This window comes from Lissotriton vulgaris, chromosome 11, assembly GCF_964263255.1.
Source record: "Lissotriton vulgaris chromosome 11, aLisVul1.2, whole genome shotgun sequence".
Taxonomy (NCBI): domain Eukaryota; kingdom Metazoa; phylum Chordata; class Amphibia; order Caudata; family Salamandridae; genus Lissotriton; species Lissotriton vulgaris.
This window is the reverse complement of record NC_141699.1, coordinates 1049861161-1049880662: the sequence shown is the minus strand read 5'-3', so window position 1 is coordinate 1049880662 and position 19502 is coordinate 1049861161. Positions and strand designations below refer to the sequence as shown.

General features: G+C 42.3%; 1 protein-coding gene across 4 annotated transcripts in view; it reads left to right on the top strand.

Moving 5' to 3' along the window:
* FNDC3B (fibronectin type III domain containing 3B) overlaps positions 1 to 19502 on the top strand; it is a 534350-nt gene that overhangs the window by 325944 nt on the left and 188904 nt on the right. For all 4 annotated transcript variants that reach the window (XM_086944392.1, XM_086944390.1, XM_086944391.1 and 1 more), the window contains one exon: positions 13357 to 13641. In XM_086944392.1, coding sequence (XP_086800518.1) covers positions 13357 to 13641 — 285 coding nt within the window. The remainder of the gene's footprint in view (positions 1 to 13356; positions 13642 to 19502) is intronic.

Below are 19502 nucleotides of genomic sequence, written 5' to 3'. Positions count from 1 at the left end.
AACCAGGTTGTCTATTGAGGTTACCAAAATTAGATAGTTTTGGGATTTTGTATTGTGTATAAATAGATCCTTTTTGAAAACACTGTATAATGTGAAGTGTAATGAACGATATTATAATGTAACAATTTTTGCGATCATTGTAAGAGGTAATATTGTGGATATGTTGGAGAATACCCTGTAACTTATATGTTTGTAATTAGGATAAGACCCTGTGACTTATAGAACTTTAATTTGAATCACTATGAATAGGAATATGAACATTAGGTTAGAATAGAGAATAACTTTATGTTTATGTTGTTTGCAATACAGAATAAATTCCTTTTTGGTAACCTACTTTAGACCGATTAGATGAGATACCTCACATTGAAAATTGTCAGAGGCATTTAGCCTCATTCTGTACAAAAGCAAGGAAAGGGAGTTCTTTCTTTTTTGTAGTGTTATTCACCTCCCCCTTTTCCAGTTGAAAAAGGGTACCTCCTTCCTGTTTGTTAATCATGGCAAAATGCGGGCACTTTTTAAAACAAGAGATGATCCTTTTTGTATTACGCACTCTCACGGTCAATACCATACAGCAATGTATATCTTATGCAAATGAGAGAAAATCAAACCTTCACTTGCATGCACTGCACTATCTTAACACTGAACACTGTTTCATGCAAAAATGTCTAGTTTATTCAAAATAGTCAATCCCTTACATATTCAAAATTCAAATAAATGGTATACAATATTTAATCATTAAAGCTTAATATTATACTAAAAATGTTAAACGAATATTGTGACGAGATTTGTTTTTCTTTGATGATTATGGTAATAGTTACTTTTGTGATTGCATAGATCATAGCCATCCTTTTTTATAGTAAACACATTTGATTCATATAATATTTATATGTATTTGCGATGACATTTTGCACATAATATGAATATTGGTTTTAAAAATGTTAATGGTCCCTTTTGGTTAGAAGGGTATCTCCCATATTTGTGAAAATACTGGCACTAACATACTGGGCAAAATTATTGGCATGAGGGTGGACTGCCATGGCATATTGGGAGGGAGCAGGCATCTATGAAAAAATGCTGCTTTTTACATATTAGGGACAATTTTGACAAATAGGTCACCCACTGCAAATGAATGCTGTTGATTGCAAAATTGTGACACTGGAATATTCTATGTAATTCTTGGCATAAGGGAAACCTGTAGCATATTCATTTGAGTGAATATCTATGACAAAATGCTGGCCCTAGCACAAAGGGATTTATTATTAACATAGCAGGCACCGACTACACTTTTTTGGGGGAAAAACGTGCTCATTCCCCGGGTAGCATTTGGCAACATTGACTTGGTGCTACATTGAAGAACTTCAATATTTAAGGAATGCCCTTTCACAGCCCTTACTTTTCCATCAAGTTTATGAGACAATTCTGCTTTCAAATACATTATTTGGCCCCATTGTTTTCAGAATTTTCCTAGTGAGAGACCCCCTCCAAACCCTAGTATACGTTGGGTTCCCTCAACCACTCACCGCAATTCAGGACAAGTATAATGCCACACCACTTTCACCAGCTGCCACTAATTCAAAGCATTGATGTGCTCACCTTTACTTTTTCTTATGACTAAAAAAATCAAAAACTTTCATCTTTTTGCTCAAAACATTATTGTGATGACATAGGGTAGAGGTTAAGTACATGTCATTTGTAAAGCCCTAGCCTTGTGGATGAATGGGGCACAGGCTACTTACTTTTTGAAACACCTTACAAATGAACCTCGACATTAAACCCTCATCTAAGGGTTAAGGTGTATTTACATGTTGAGGGTATTGTAGGATGTGTTCCATCCAGGCTGTGGGAGATGTCCCTTCGGTTAGAGGCGTGCTCCCTTCTAGCTTGCACAGTCTTCCTTTGATGGTTAGAGGCATGCTCGCTTCTAGCTTGCGCAGCCTTCCTTTAACGTCACTATATATGCAGGAAGTAGCGCTATGTGCAGGAAGTAGCGCTTGCCTTGTAAAATGATGAGTGTCAGTGCTGTAAGGGTTAGGGAGCTAGCTGCTCATGCATCTGCAATTACAATAGAGTGATATTGTCTAGAACAAATATGCGACGTTACAACGTATGCGTTTACAACGCATGCCATTATAACGTGGTTATTACAACAACTGCGTTGTTACATTGGAGACCATTACAACGACTTGCTGTAGGGGGTGCGCTCGATGTAGGAATAGTATAATTTACTATTCCAACACCAGTCTGTGCAACAGTAGGGAAGGTGTTGGTTTTAATATCCAACACCTTCTGCCCCCTACCGCAAGTAGTCTTAACTGCTTGCGTTGTAGGGGCATGCAATGTAACAATGCAGTCGTTGTAATGACTGGGTTGTAATGGAATGCGATGTGTAAACATTGTTGTAAATGATGCTTACCATCTAGAACTGGCCCTGGGCACATGTGCCCGGCCATTTTTATTAGCAGGGTCACCTGACCAAAGCGCTGCTCAGAAGCCAATGGTGGCACTATTAAATGTCAAGACGCCCAATACCAAGGTTCCGTAGACCTGAAACATCCTCAGGCCTCTTTAATCCACTGCCAGGCACCCCTGACCCTTTATCTCACTGTTACAGTTTCCTACTTGGGTGAGGTTTGCTCAGTCTTTCTTTTCCTCCCTCTTTCTTGTTTGTGTGTTTTTCCCTCTCCTGCTCTCAGAAAATGTCTTTCGAGCAGCGGCATAACGAAACTTGAGGGGGTGCCCCTTGCAAAGAACAGGGAGGTCCCCCCACCTCTGGACCCAGTCAGGAGCTCTCAGTTTAAGGACCCCCCATCCGTGCACAGTGCTGAGGGGACTCCCTGGAGCTTTGGGCCACCCACACCACGGGGGATAATGTTACGCCACTGTTGAAAAGTGAAAATAAGGGCAAGCTCCCAAAAACAAGTCCTGGTGACCCCAAACGGCAAACACCAGCTCAAATTAAGCACCGTTTGGAAGCCATTTTGAAAGGAGCTCCGCTGCATGTTGAGGATGGTGTCTAGGCGGGCCGTCCTTGCCACCTGTATCTTAACACGGTTGGTCAGGATGGAGAGGGACTGGCATGAGTGGACCAGGGATTTATATTTCAAACTTGGTGTTCCACTTTAACTGTAAGAGGTCCATCCAAATACGGGGAAGGAAGGATCTTTTTGCTGGACCTAAGCAGGTGTCTCTCTGCCCCACAACTCAGAGGTCAGCATTTGCTTTCTGACTATTAATGTTTTTTTAAGGCCGTTTGTTAAAACGTCTTTTGTAGACTTTGTTTACAAAAGGTCACTATGTATTTATATTTACTCCAAATGTAACTCATGTAGTTGTTGCCATGCAAACTCTTTGAAGTGCTCCAATACCTTTAAGTCAAGTTCGCGCCATACAAAACTCAATAAATAAATAGATTTGGCAAACACTTTATGCCCACTGCTACCGAACCGATTGAAATAGAATAGCATATAGGTAAATATTTAAATCTGTTTAGGAGCCACCCTAGCCTATAATTCATTAATTACCAGCTGTCAGGGGCCGCCGTAATTGAAGCCAGATGTTGGGCGCGCATTCAGCACTGTCCAGTTAATTCTTTTTCAGCAGTGTGTGCGCGCATACTTGCTCCCTGGCAAAGCTTGTTTTGGTCTTGCTTTAGCCAAGACCTGTAGATTTTACTAACATTTTATGTATAATGCATTTATAGGAGCTTTCAGCTAACCCTCTTCATCTATTGGTCTGTTATTGTGCCATTCACATTTTTCTTTCGCCCACTACACCATACGCTATTGGGCAGTGGGTCAGGCCACTTCAGCCACCAGATAACTTTACTGTGCGTGACAGCATTCTGCCCTTTCACATGGGGCACATCTACACACAAGACAGTTCCTTTATGTGCCAGTGACTGCTTTTGCAATGTGTTTGTTTTTGAGGCCAGAAAAAAATGTTTTCTTTTAGGCAATGTTTCTGTTTTTAGATTGATGATGTCTCTGTAACTTCTTTTGCAATAACGTTTTGCAAGAACCATGAAGAAAATAAAACAAGCATTGACAAATTCAAGAGGATGGTGGACAATGTCAGACCTTTTGGCTTTGCCAGTTTTTGTTAACTAATGATTGCCAGCAACGTCTTGATACCTACTGAGAGCACCCGTTTATCTTTTTAAAAAAAAAATGCTTCATTAATTACGAACTATAGCAAAAAACGTACTAATCTTTAATGTTACGTGCAAACCATTCTTAACTATTTCAACAAAAAGGGTTTTTTACATAGCACATTGTTCTGAAAATACTGTGCATCTCCTATATAACATTTATTTTCCTTAACCCCTTAGCTGCGTCGGCTATTCCGCCGCAGTGCTAAGGGGGAGGGGGGTCGCGCGGCGCTCCCGTGCTCGTGACGGAACCGCTCCGTCACAAGCCTCGGGTGGGCTGTGCTTATGACGGAACGGTTCCGTCACGGCCCAGCCCGCCTAATAGAACCTTCAGCGCAAGCATGGAATTCGCGCCGCACAGGCGCGGTGAGCAGGCTGTGACGGAACCGTTCCGTCACCAGCACAGCCCACCCGAGGCTCGTGGCGGAACAGTTCCGTCACGAGCACGTAAGGGGTTAAAGTGCTCGGTGCATTTCTGAAAATTTACTGTTTCTTTAAGAATTAGGTTGGTTCAAAGCTTCTTGTGCTGATACATCCTCCAGCAGATGTTTATGTTAAACTTCTTGGTAAAGGGATGTCTTGCATAGCACAATCAATCAGTTTATATTGATTTAGACCTAATCTGAGATCAACAATATAAAACATTAGGAATCAGTGCAAAATTGTAAATATAACAAACTTAATACAAAAGCTTATAATAAAACAATGTTAAAAAAAGTTTTTAGAATTGTAGCACAACCCCTACCAATGCCACGATTGGGACAAAACCTTCTGCAGTGACAGAAGGCCCCATCATCATCATCCATTTGAGCCAAAGGCGTTTTACGAACTTTTTAATTGGTGGTTCAATGCGTAACCTTTCATGAAGTAGTCCATGGTGTAGACTCCTCCTCACATCATTTCCCTCAGCAGTATTCCCCCAGACACTGCTGGATGGTGCCAGAGAAAGGGAACTAGGTCCAGTAGTGAGGTTGGCGCTACATCTATAGAGCATAGTGGGTCCCATCCCCCACCTGTCCCGAGGCCACACGAAAGTCCCTGTGGACTACAGCAATGAGTGAAATGGTACGCAGAAGACATGAGGGCAAGACCCTACTAGCTTCAGATTCGGGTGGCAACCTGGAGTGTGTGTTGAGGCAGAAGCAAGAGCAGTCCACACTAGCCTTAACTCTTGGAGTAGGCACTACCTCACATGGGTGATGTACAGCTTCATCACCTCACCTCCGCACACCTCGAAGCAGTAGGGCAGATTCTAGAGGTTCATACCTGCTTGTTAGAGTGCTCAGCAAAGAACATTGGCATCATTGAACAAACATTCATGCAAAACAAACATTGGCAAAGCTAATAGGTCTTATCCTTTGCCTGCTAATGCTATGCTTTGCCAGTGAGTTTTACCGATGATGTACCGACAGGTGGAGGATACATATGTGTTTTTCTTTTGTTTCCTGATCCAAGATGGCGCAAAATCAGCTTTTGAAAAAGGAGTGGCCACGTCACAGATCAGCTGAGGAGGGGAGAGTGGGGGGGACGGGGAGGAAAGTTGCTGTCCCACATGGGAATATTGGTGAGCAGAAGAGCACCAAGAAGCTTGGGTGGATGGGGTTAAAAATAATCAGGTGGGAAGGAAACACAAGAAGAGGGTGGAAAGCCATTGAACTAGAATCAATCGAACTATAGGGACAGGAAAGCACACTAGTGGCAAGAAGTGGCCGGGCCCAAAGCCCAGCTTTTGGTACGGTCCACAATATATTTTCCTATATTGGACAGCTAAAGGTTGTCTGTAGCCAAGACCTAAAAAGCACTTGCAGTGGTTAACAATTGATATGTGTCCACTGGTTCCATGTGCCGGGCCCTCTGTGGTTGTTTCTTCTCTTATAGAGCGTATTGAACACAGATCTCTTCTAAGAACGTGGACGCTCTCACCTTTAAAATATTTAATGCAATATTTAGCAAAAGGCCACATGTGTTGCATCAGTGCTTATCTCATGCGATGCTTCCAGGTTACACTGCTTCAAAAGTGCTTTTATGGCTTTTGGTAGCTACTCTGCTGGCCTACTTAAGGTGCCTTTTTAGTGATTCAGGCGACTACTTCTGTGCCATTTAGGAGGAACTGGGCTTACAGCTCTCAGATCCTCCTGCATAATGCTCAGGCACAAAGCCACTAAAAAGCCAAGCACACTCTGGGTACCAATGAATATCTGCACCGCACAGTGCTGGAGGGCAATCAGGGAGCTGCTTCTGAGAATTAGGTCAAAGCATTTTCCAAGGACCAAGAGTTCTTCTTCAGGTTGACATAATGAAATCTAGTAGTACAGCTCTCACAATTTCAAAAGGGGAAATAATGGTCTCTGACAAGCCCGCCTCTTGTCTTCTGTGTTTGGTAATTGATGCATCCTTGCAGCTCTGTGGATGAGAGCAAGACATCTCCAAGTTTTCGTGACTGGAGAGAGGGAGAGGCCGTAAACTCCACACACAATGTGGTGGCCAATATGAACTATTCACCAAGCTAAGCATATAGTGTGGAAGGGTTTATAGATGCAGAAATCACTGTTTTTTTTGCTTGCACCAGATTGCTGCCTCCATAAGAGGGAGGGAGAAAGACCAGGTCTAGAGGGGTGTCTTGCTTTGAGACACAAGAGGTCTAATGGTGCCAAGGGTGGGAAGACTGTGGCCTATTTGTGGGATTACGTTTGTTAAATTTGTTTTAGAACAAAGGGCCATATGTATGAACACATTTTCCCATAGACACAGAATGGCTAAAACCCTTTGATACATATGGTCCACAGAGAGCACATGACAATGGATGTGGTGTGGACAGCTGCTGCCATGCTAGGCAGAAACCATCCAAGAATCCTGGGTCTGGGCACTTCAGGCCAAAGTTCTTCCCAGGGCAAGCCTTGCTCAAATTCGTGGTAGCACTAGACAGGTTCTTGCTACATGCCAGGCGAGCACTGGGCCTTTAAGTAACTGAGAGCCATTCCTGCTACTTCCTTCTGGCTCACACCGAACAACCTGCACCCCGGGGGAGGGCAGAAAATCAAATGGACGTTCTCCACCCTCACTCAAAAAATGACAAGAAGGTGCGTTAAATACTATACACTTTCCCCAGTTCAATTCTGGAAGGTTTAACCTGCCGAAATTTAACAAAGAGTGCAGCCTTTATCATTCCAGTAATCTTCCCTGCAACTCTGAATCCCAAACCCTTCACAAATAGGTTTTGCGCAATGGTCCGCAAACATCAGCTCACTCATCATAGTCCGGGCATAAATATCTTACCAATGGATAGGATACTCTTAGCCAGAAAATACTGGTTGCTGTTCTAATGTTACTTTTGTAGCAATCTGGGAGCAAGTTGTAGGAGCCAAAAGCAGTTTCCCGTACTCTGTGTACCTGCACCTTTTTACAGCAGACTGGGCGGTGCCAGTTGTCAAGTTTGGTCATTAGCCACTCATGCCTGCTTCACTCCCTGTGTGTGTGATGAAATCAACCTGATCCAGAAGTGATAGACCCCTGGCAATGGTGCAAGTTTCTGAAAGGATGCCTGATCCATTTGGTGGGTATTCAGAGGAGCAGCCTTCCTTGCCCCCTTGTTCAAAAGAAAATTGTGTCACTGCTATGGGAATGTCGGAGATTGTAAGGCCTGCCCCCAAACACAATACACTTGCCTCATTGATGACTAACAAAAATAATCCTGCAACTCGTGCAAAAAATGAATTCTGTAATTTAGTTTTCTACAGTTATTCTAAGTGCACAATGTATCCTGCTTGGTTTTATGTTGACCAAGGTGCTGTGAGGACCAACTACAATAACTTGTTGCAGTTTGGTAAAAATACATAGCATCAATAATTCCTCTATGGGCTTCAGGCGCAAACTCAGTAGCAAATCTTCCACCTGGGAAATAGTGATATTTCAGCATTCTGTGCCTATTTGGTGCTCAGTTTACACTGCATACACAATGTGAGGGCTAACCTGCCAATAGCACAACATTATTCCCAATTCTGGCATGCCCAAATTCTAGGTACATTCTATTTTCCCCATACAATTTTGCCATTTTTTAGCAGGGCAAACTTGTTCTAAAAACTGCCTGGTGTACTTGACTGTGAATATGGGCCTATGTTTTACGGTTTGCTGGGAGGCTGTACCGGTCATATTAGACCATCTGTACAACTTACAAACACTATAGCACTATGTTTAGGGTGTATTGTACATGGGAGCAAGCACATCTCTTTACAAAAAGGACAGAAAAGCAGCCTTTGTGTACACATACATTCTGAAGACCAATATCATTATTTATGCCTGCAGGTGCATAAAGCATGGAAACAGTGCAGAGGTTAAGAGCATGGGCAAAAAGTACTCTGGGCAGGGTCCTTGGTCATTGTCAAAAAGGAATAGAGTCAATGCAAAAATATTTAAGGATGCACAAGAGCGATTGGACTTCCCAACACTCAGTATCGCAATCATCTCGCTCCCCAAAATACCCTCACCGCAATCAGTCATCCACCTGCCTTCACTTAAAGGGTTCCTATGTCTAAATATCTACTATGGCCACTAGTGAAGCTCATCAGATTAGAGATTTTAGAATAAAATAGGTATTTTATTAACCTGAGTGTGATACATTGCTCAAGTATTCTTTTGTCTGCTGATTTTGCACATTTCTGCAAATGCTGTGGTCAAAAGAGGTTGTTGGGATTGTGTATCTAGGTTGGGGCGGGATCTCCGAGAAAATGAAAATGAGTGCTCATTTAAAGTTTTCTTCCATGCTTAATTTCTTTGGGGTCAATGTGGAACCTTTGAAGTTTATATGATCTCTTTGAGTCCTGGTTGGTCAACCTCAGATAGAAGGCAGCCTTTCCCACTTATCTAGAATGTAATAGATATTATGTGTCAAAGGATTTCCTAGAGCGAGGAGGTGGGGGACTAGGAGTTTGATGAGAGATCCAGTCCCCATGCTCCTCGGTTTATGTCACTAACAAAAATTAGGGCTACTGTTCCTAAAGAGAAAGGAGATATCGACAGTTTTTGCAGGACTCTGGCATCTGCACAGTGGAAGTCAACAGGACATGTTGTCCTCGCACATCCCAAAGGGACGTCATGCTCCATCAGAGGGCTATTGCTCCTCGATGAAGCATGACATCCCTTTGGGATGTGTGAGGGGAACATGAACCCGTCCTGTTGACTGCCACTGTGTATATGCCTGGGTTCTGCACAACATGTCAGTATCTCTTCCTTCCCTTTATTAGACCTTAGCCAGGCTGGTTTTTGGGGTATGAACTAGATATTCAAGACCTTTTAAATAATCCAGATTTTGAAGAAAAATGAATTCTTATCTGACCTTTTTGATACGTATGTCCTTTTAATGGATCCTGTAACTAACACCAGGGTCAGCCACAGTGCTCTGCAGGTCAAGCTACTTCTGACCCCAAAATCAATTTTCAACAACATATTTCTGACTGAAACACAATACATAGTACTCAGGTGGTATATTATACCATAAATTGTGTTTAATTATACTGCACACTCCCAAAGTGCAAATTGCAAATAATAATTACATGACACTTATTGGCATTGTATTTTTTTATTTTATACTACACATATGTCTACATATTTTTAATTTCAAGGAGAGTGAGACTACCCGATTTACCCAGACATTTCCACTTGTTGCCTGAGTGCCAAAGATTGAAAATAGGACCTAGAGCACTAATTTTCAAGGTGCACATATTAGACAACATCCACATGTCGTTACAGAAAGTTGGGTGAACCCAAAGAGAAGTCATTGGGACCTGGGTATGTAGTATTACAGAGAGAAGGGTCCCAGAACGAATTTCTGGCTCCTGTTTGAAGCCAGTTGTAAATGTTCTTTTGTTTCTAAATAAGTATGTTTGACCTGCATCACGTTCCCTACCTTGCACCACTTCCTACCACTCCACTTTCCCCCCCCCGTCCCTTTCCTTGTCATTGGGCACTACTATTTTTGAGTATTTTGTGATTAAATTACATTGTACTCCAAAGCTAACATATTTCTCTCGATTCATGTGCTTGAGTAATTCATATTTATCTGTCCTCCGGTTCTGGAACATCCACATGTCAGCAACATGTTTGGAAAAAAATAACTTTTTGCCTATAGCTGTTGAACTTTTGTGTAGTGTTGGCTACTTTATTTCAGAATCCGCTTTTTAGCACTTCCATTTGTACACAACGGCAATAAAAACAATGCGATGATGGAATTCGTCATCAGGTTGACGTCATCACGAGTCGTGCTGAATCCACCTAGGGTCAATGTTCTTGGAATGCAAACTAGATCTCAGGATGATGTTCCGCAAGTGACTAAAGACCTTCAATCTCTAAGTGTTTCAGGTAAGTAACTTGCAGTTCCTGTTGCAGTGATTCTCAAAGGCCTGGAAAGGAAAAGAGAATCTGGAGTGCTTGAACAAACATGATTGTTTCCAGCAAATTCCTAGGCGCCTAGTATGAACAGCTGCTCTGCAAATTCCTAGAATCCTTGTGAATATTCTTAAATCCTTCACCACCTTCCTTGAGACAGCTCTCCTTTTCCAGAGAACCTAGCTGCAAAGTGGTAGTTTTTTTTTTTTAACAGTGTGGAACACATGTGAAATCTGGCTTACAGCTGACACTGTTGAATTTGGCTGTGATCCCCACCCTCTGCTCCCAAGATATTCTTTAAAAAAAAGTTCTTAACTATAGGTCTGACAGAGTTGGATATAGCATGTATGAACTACAGAAGAGCTGTGAAAAAGCATACCTAAAGCCTTAAATCAGCAACGCCTCTTGACTTGGTCGATGGTTGACATCCAAAAGTAAATTTATTTCTTCTTCTAAGTTTTGGACCTAACCACAAGATGGTGACATACTGCACACTGTATACATTTAGAAGTACTTCACACTGCAAAAACATTGTTACAGGTAAACTACTAATTTCCTCCTGCTCTTTCCTTTCGGACAGTGGAGAGAAGAGTGTTTACGAGCCAACCCTAAGGCTAGCAATCGTCATTTCTCAAATAAAGAGACCGTACAATATTTACCAAATGCAATCCAGGCTCAAATGGATGCCAATAGTCTTATAGACTCACCTAGAGATTTGAAAGTCAGTCTGTACTGAAGCAGTAATTCTGTGCAGCCCTTTCAGATTGGCTTGGTACAGTGAAATATATGTAGATTTAAAGCCTTTGGCACTCTTTGTACTAATGAGGGTCTAAACATCTAACAGCATTTTTTCTTATAGGTCATTTTTGCATTAAATGATACAACAACAGCTTTATGTCTTCTCGCACCGTTGCTGGATGGGTGAGCTCTTACGGAGTCCTTCTGATCAGCCATGTATCAGCCTCCTTATTACAAACTCTGAGGTTTAACCAGGATATCATCACCTGCATATATCTAAGAAACATCAGATGGGGAAATCTGTTCATTCTTTCACATATTTTGTGGACATTATGTCGAAAGTTATAAGACATAAGTTGTGTTTCGTAGATCATACAAAAGAACTCAATAGTGACTCAGACGTTGACTCTTTGGAGGGATTCTTTGGTTCAGTGTTGGATGTTATGATTGCTGTGCGCCTAGCTGTCGTCTAAACTGCTGTCTGTGGATTTTAGCTCCTTGCGACTTCTTTCTTCGATTGTAGCCTTCACCACGAGATCCTTTAGTCTTATTTGTGTTTAGCAAATCTGACCTTCATGCGACCAATTCACGAAGGCATGCAAGATTATGTGAACGAGAACACCTGTAGTAATCTCTTATGTACTTTTACATATCATTGTCAACAGGCCCTAAAATGATAATAGTCCTATGCAATTCGTGCATACAAAAACGACTGTGCCCGGTTTGCACTTTTACTCATAGGAAGTTTGCTGTTTCTGGGGTGATTCACAAAGGCCTCTAGGAGTCCGTAAAAGAGCACTCTATAGTACGAAGACCCATTAGCGACCATGTATGCCCTTCCAGCAAACGCTCCTAGAACTTCTCTAGGTTAGTCCCTCATTGATGAAATGCTGTTTTGCCTAGTAATTGTGGCAACCTTTCTCCTGGATTAATAACAAGTGTCCCATGGGGAGAATAGGGTCACATACTTATTTACTTTGCATATTCTGTGGAAATTTCTCTTCAGTTACCAAACCAGCCACCACCACCACCACCTTTCATCCCCTGTCTCACCAAAAGCTATGAAAACGTGCTACAAAACTGATATTTAGACCGAGGTGGGCTCAGGCTTAAGTGTTTGTGTTTTGGAGGTGATGGGGCTCAGTTGCGGACCTTGGAAAGTGAAGACTGGGTTATTATCATAGGCGATTGGCCAACAGTTGTGACATTCTGTGGGGACTGGTTATTTCCATGTACTTCAAATTGCAAATGTGGGAAATGCAACTGAAGAGTGTGTTGTCTAAAACTGCACCATTCGCAACCCTTCCCAATCACATCCTTATTACTGTAATATGGTCTCAAGCAGAATCAATCCAATAAATTAAAACATGGTAACATTCTATTTTTTCCTGGCTCTAGAATAATTAAACTGTTTCCATTGTTTCAATGAGTCTTTTACAGGTCAAAAATATTACACACGTTTTCCTTCTTCTTAGTCGAATCCCCCCCCCCCCCTTTTATACACATATAGTCTTTCCTTGCCCGCTCCTGTGTCCTTTTGATTGGATGGTGCGTCTCCTTGATGCCTACTGTCGGGTTATTCTTTTCACTGATCAGCCAAGCTACTTCCCAGGGTGGCTCTTGTTCTTCAGGAATAGCCACCATTACTTAATATTGAATGTGAAGTAGGGTATGCATTTGCCTATACAGTCACATACCCTTTAACCCTATTTATTTATTTATATCAGACATGTATAATATGCCTTGCCTAACCATTTGGTTATTTCAGGGTCCTGGAGACCATTCCACTCCCCAGTACAATGTTTAGCAGCAAACACTGTAACTTTTTCATTGCACACGGTGTGCAGCCTTAAGCATCTGTGACTTCCAACAGACCAGTTTGCCAAGTGCCACTTGGTCACATTCTTAGAGCATGGCCACTCATCCTTCTGAGGGCACTAAGAGGTGGCCTAGCAAACTAGATCTCTCGTTGGCGTGGGGTATTGGACAGATCAAATCAATTTGTTTTGCTTTTTAATTTTCTTATGGTCTAATATCTGTTTCCAGTTGCAGTTCATTTTTCAATTTACCATAAAATCCTGTGTTTTCAGAAATCATACCACTTTATGGAATGTCCAGCTACATTACCAGAGAAGACCAGTACAGCAAACCACAGCACAAAAAAAGTAAAGAACGACAGGTTGACCGACAAAACCGCCTTAACAGTCCGCCCTCCTCCATCTACAAAAACCATGTCAGCAGCTGCACAAGTATGTACAATAACTACGTGAAGAGCTACAATGGTGGGAGCAGTGGACTGAGCGGCGGAGTCGGGCTAAAGAAAACAGAGCGCAGATTGCGGAGTAGTCCAAAGTCCAGCGAGCAAGACGCACAAGGTAAATCCCTTCAAAATACATTGAATGCTGTTGTTTGTTGCTGTGACGGCAACTGTTTCCGGGGAGAGCAAAGCAAGGTGTAGGTGTGTTTCTGTGTTGATTAAGTGTACCACGATGCCATCAGTAAGTAAATCGTCATAAAAACACATCCTTTTGAATGCATTACATGTAAAACGATTCAGAAAAGGGGGTGGTGATGGACAGAGTATCTGAATTAAGCAGAACACTCCTACCCAGTCCAAAGATCAGGGCTTGATCCATCACCGTTTTTTAGCTCACTGCACCATCCCAGCTCAGAACCTGGCTACATGCAAATTAGTCTGTCCCTGGCCCAGTGCATCATGGGAACAGGGCAGACCAAACTACCAAGCCAATTCTTATACTGGGAAGGAAACAAGCTTCCGGGGACCGGTTTCTGGCATTTCAGCCGTCTTCGGCCCGGCTTGCTTGAATCCTGATGGTGCAATGAGCAAGGGACTCACATCTGAGTATACCCTTCCACGCTTACGGTGGACAAAACGATTCAGAAAAGGGGGTGGTGATGGATGTTCATCACCACCCCCTTGTTTTTACATGTAAAACAGCATCCATGTCCCATTCTCTGCCATGCACTTAGTGATATGTGCAAAGCGTATTTATATTTGTTATGTTTAATGTAGATGATGGAAAATGAGCTGCTATAAAGCCAAGGTACCCCCTAGTTATGTAAGGTCCACGTGGAGGGGGATAAATTAAGTACAAACTGAGACAACCTCTTGTCAAACCTATCTAATTTAGCTATTGGTCATAACTCTACTTGTAGTATTTTAGTATACTGCACAGATACCCGAGATAAAAACAAAATTGACTTTCATTTAGATTGTGTTTGATTTATCAAAAAGCATTATTTCTCTTTTTTTATTTCTTTTTTTATATAAAAAAATTTTTTCAGAGCATACAAAACATGAGATTATTTACAATATCATTCAAAGATAAGGAAGAGAAATCACTTTCTATTATTTCTCTATTCATAAATATTTATATCAGTTAATAACCCCCACAGAAAAAGAACAAGTGAAATCAAAATCATTCCTCATTCAACCTATCTCACCATTCATTCCTCTCAGACATACTAGCTCTCATACTGTGCAAATATATTCACAAGGAAACACATCTGAGTCAGTGATCTGTTTGTCTTATAAATATACATTCAAAATGGCGTCAGTCCATCATTTGGGTTTTGAAAAATCCTTTCCTTGGCATGGATCTTAGGTGGAATTCTCAGATGTGTGTAGCTGGCCTACATACGTTTCGGTGAAAGCAAGATGTTATCACCTTCATCAGGGCTTAAAAGGTACAATTTCCTTTTTTTTTAATTGCCAGAACCAGTTAAGACAGGGGTCAAAATACAATAATAATGTCAGCGAATAATAACAAAAAGTACAGACAGAAGCTATTGGAAAAACATCATATCTAACTTATAATACATAACAGATGCACTGAAGATATTTGATTATCAGCGAAGGAGAAAATTATTGAACAGAGAGAAAAAAAAAGGGTGAGAGAGAGGAGAACAGGAGAAAGGGAAGCACATTTATTATTTCATCATGGCTAAGGTATAAGAGATCTAACCCCCCTCCTCCAGTTGGTTATAGGCAACCAAATCGCTTTGCCACGAACAGCAGCTTTTATCCCCCTGGTAGCGTAAATGGCACTCTCCTGATTAAAAACGCCAAGAAGACGAGCTAGCCACCTTTTAAAGCTTTTAAAAGGTACAATTTCCAAGAAAGAAATGGAGAGAAATAATGCTTTTTGATAAATAAAACACAATCTAAGTGAAAGTCAATTTTGTTTTTTTCTCATGTATCTGTGCTGTATACTAAAATACTACAAGTAGAGTTATGACCAATAGCTAAATTAGATAGGTTTGACAAGAGGTTGTCTCAGTTTGATGATGGAAATTGAGTCCTTCCATTTGAATTTTTCTGGTGAAGTGCTCAGTATATGGAGAGTGGACTTTGGGTCAGCCCCTTCAAACCATTGACTTTATTCAGTGATCCTTCAGCCATTGGCTTGAAAACTTCAGTCAAATCTTGGTGCAGTCCATATAAGTACTTTAGACTCACCATCATGCGATTCGCTCTTTAGATGTATCCTTCCACCTCATAACGAAACGCATTCTATTGGAATGCGTGAGGGACTACTTTAAATCTGAAAGGACCTGTGGGACGCAAGCTCTGAGAGCTGCACTTCCGCTGCCTGCTACTTTACATCTGAACCGCACACTAAATCATGGGACTTTTTGTTGCATTCGTTTCTTTATCTTATGCTTTGTATGAAGACAATTCTTTTTATATTGTTTTCTCTGCATGACGCATTAGTTCACTTTGACACAAACCAAAGGAATTGGTGGGTAGGGCAATTGTTTCCTATTCAAGGAATAACCCTTTGGCATGTCTAGTAACCACATTCACCTGCTGGGATGCAGAGGAAAATTAGTGTGTGTGGCAGCTCTCCTACTCCTGGGCCGCTGTTGAAACACAAATTCAGCAGGACTGGCTGCTTCGTTAACCCCTCCCCTGCTGGTGACGGAACCACTCTGTCATCAGCCGCGGTCGCGCTGTGCTGATGACGGAGCGGTTCCGTTGCGGCCCGCTCGGAACGCCTGCGTGGTGCGGATTCCGCGCCTGCGCTGAACGTTCTATTGAGCGGGCGGGGCCGTGACGGAACCGCTCCGTCATGAGCACAGCGCAACCCCGGCTGGTGACGGAGCAGTTCCGTCACTAGCATGCGCCCGCCGCACGGCCACCCCGCCCCCTTAGCACTGCGGCGGAATAGCCGCCGCAGTGAAGGGGTTAAACCCAGTAGGAGTGGCTTATAACTGAAGTGTCCCCCTGGCAAGTACCTTATTGGAACATTTGATGTACCATGCAGATGACACCGGATGGCGCGTCACAAGTTTAACCCCCATCTTGATAACTAAGTCTAGTGTTAGGTTTCCTTCATCTAATTCTTCAAAATGCTGCACATCAGATTAACCCTATTTCACCATGATTTGGTCTTCCTTTAACCATTATGGCAACTATACAAAATATATTTTACGCCTGGATTAGGATGGGATGGATTAGGATACATGGATAGGCTGTGCAAGTTTTTTTAATCATATCTTAATTAGATTTATAAGACTATCGATCATTCCCTTATGTGCTTTTTTGATTCTCTGCATACTTATCAATACGAGAGAGTTGTGGATACCCCTTACAACATGTGGACAAAATAAACATGTTCCAATTTCACAAAAACTCATGCAACTCAAGATTTACCACTTTTCATATGGACATAACAAGAAGCCTTCACATCATCTTGTGTAGGGGAACATTGTTTACAACGAAACTTTTACCCCGCACTACCATTACAACGCAGGATTTAAAACGAAAGTCGTTACAACGACTTTCGCTGGAGGGCGCTGTTGGATAGGGATTAGTTTAATTTCTATCCAACACCTTCCCTACTATCCACGGGGACTGGAGTTGGAATAGAAAATTAAATTATTCCACTAGCCAGCGCCCCCCAGCGCAAGTCGTTGTAACGACTTGCGTTGTAATTCCTGCCTTGTAAAGGCATGCGTGGTAAAAGCATGCGTTGAAACGTCATACATCCTCTTGCGTATCTATATAATGGCTTACTCATGTTTCCTGTATCTTATCACAGCATGGGCAGCTAAATCTGTGAACGCTAGGAAGTGCCACGTGTCTCAGTTTTTATTTTTTGTCTTGAATGTATGTCCGCTAGTACTTTGATGGTAAGTTGCTCAAAGTTACAAACTTGCACAACATTGGTTATGTCTTTTTAATGGACTTGGAAGGGAAAAAACACACACACTACTATTTATTTATATGATCTCATTACTACACACACTCTTTTCACTACTACACTCTCTCTTTCTGTCCTTCTGTTTCCCACTCTCACTGTTATATGGCTGGACAGGCAAACACTCACTACTAGATTTCCACACACTCACTGCTAGATATGCTCTCAATCACTGCTAGGCATGCACACGCTCCCTGCTAGGCATGCACACGCTCACTGCTAGACATGCACACACTCAATGCTAGGCATGTACACGCTCACTGCTAGGCATGTACATGCTCACTGCTAGGCATGCACACACTCACTGCTAGACATGCTCTCATTCACAGCTAGGCATGAACACACTCACTGCTAGACATGCACATGCTCACTGCTAGACATGCACACACTCACTGCTAGGCATGCACACGCTCACTGCTAGGCATGTACACACTCACTGATAGGCATGCACACACTCACTGCTAGACATGCTCTCATTCACAGCTAGGCATGAACACACTCACTGCTAGGCATGCACACGCTCACTGCTAGACATGCACACACTTGCTGTGCTACACTCATGCACTCACTTGATTTGCTGCTTTGACAGTCACTTTGAGAAACACACATGCGTGCGTACACACAAATGCTCACTCTAATACACTTACCCTTACTTGAAGAACGCCCCTTCCTCATTTTGATATTCACGGCTCATGCAGGTAAGCGTGGTGATGTGTAAGTGACAAACAACGGAATTGGGGAAATAAATTAACTAAAAAATAAAATCACTTACCTTGTGCTTGCCGCATGCCTGACTCAGCAATGCGGCGAGCTAAAGGTAAGTGGTTTTATATATTTTATTTTCCCTATTCCGTCGTTTGTCGCTTCCACTCCCTCCCACCGCGCTCAGCTGCACGAGCTGCGACTGCATTCTGACACAATCCCCTTTCACATCTTTGCTTTGTCTTTCTCACATTTTTCTAGCACAAAGAAGAATATGGTGTTGATTGTGTACCAGAGGCACTGACACAGTCCATACTTTGTTGGATAGGATTCAGTCACCCTAATTCTCTAGGGTTGCCCGCCAGACAGCACACGCTTAGTAGGCTTACAGCCCATCCATTTCTTACAATTGTTTGACTTCCTTGTCACCCCCACTTGCTTGTTTCATATTCAGTGGCCTGTCTTCCTCTTCTTGTGTGTGCCTCATCCCTGGAGCACAGCCTTTATACCATCAATTTATTTGGCTGACTTCTATCCTTCCACTGTTCACTTTTAGGCAACTATGTGTTTTTTTGGTTAAGCACTCAGAGACTGCACGTGTTCTAGCTCTTTTTTTTGCTTCTCCCTCTGCTGAATATCTGCCCCAGGTGCTCACTCGCCTGTGCGCTTCTTCCCGTCAAACGTCCCCAGCTATGTTACTCTCTTTCACATATGCTTCACCCCTTCCCCTGTCTTGCTCTCTCTCCCATCCATGTGTGCTGCTTTCCCCCTCCTCCAATTCACACCTTCTCATAATTCTGAAACATCTGATGATTAAAGAACTCAAGTGGAACTGTGTTTGCAACTTGGGTGTGCTCTCTTGATGTTTACATGCTGGGCAAGTGAGTCAAAACAGAATAAATATTTTCAATGTTCCAACATATGATTTAACCTCTTTCTTGCGGCCACGATTTCCCCGCAGTGCGGCACTTCCGCAAAACGGGCGCGGCCGCGACGTCCATTGGCAGACGGCAGCACTGGGGAGGTAGTGCTGCCGTCGGCCAATGGCCGACGGCAGCAAGGAAGGGGTTAAATTAGTTAGGAAGCAAAAACATGAAGTCATCTCCTTGTTGCTTTTTAACAGTGTCACCAGATACTTCCTTTTCAGTGCCAAATCTGATTCTTTTATTGTATTATTACATGTAAGGTGTACGCTGTATATATTGATGTAGATAGAAGAAATCAAATTGTAAATATTAAGCGTTTAGTCATTTTTAGCTAGGGAACACAGACGTGTATTTATGTCCTTTCTTTGTTTAAAAGCACATTCC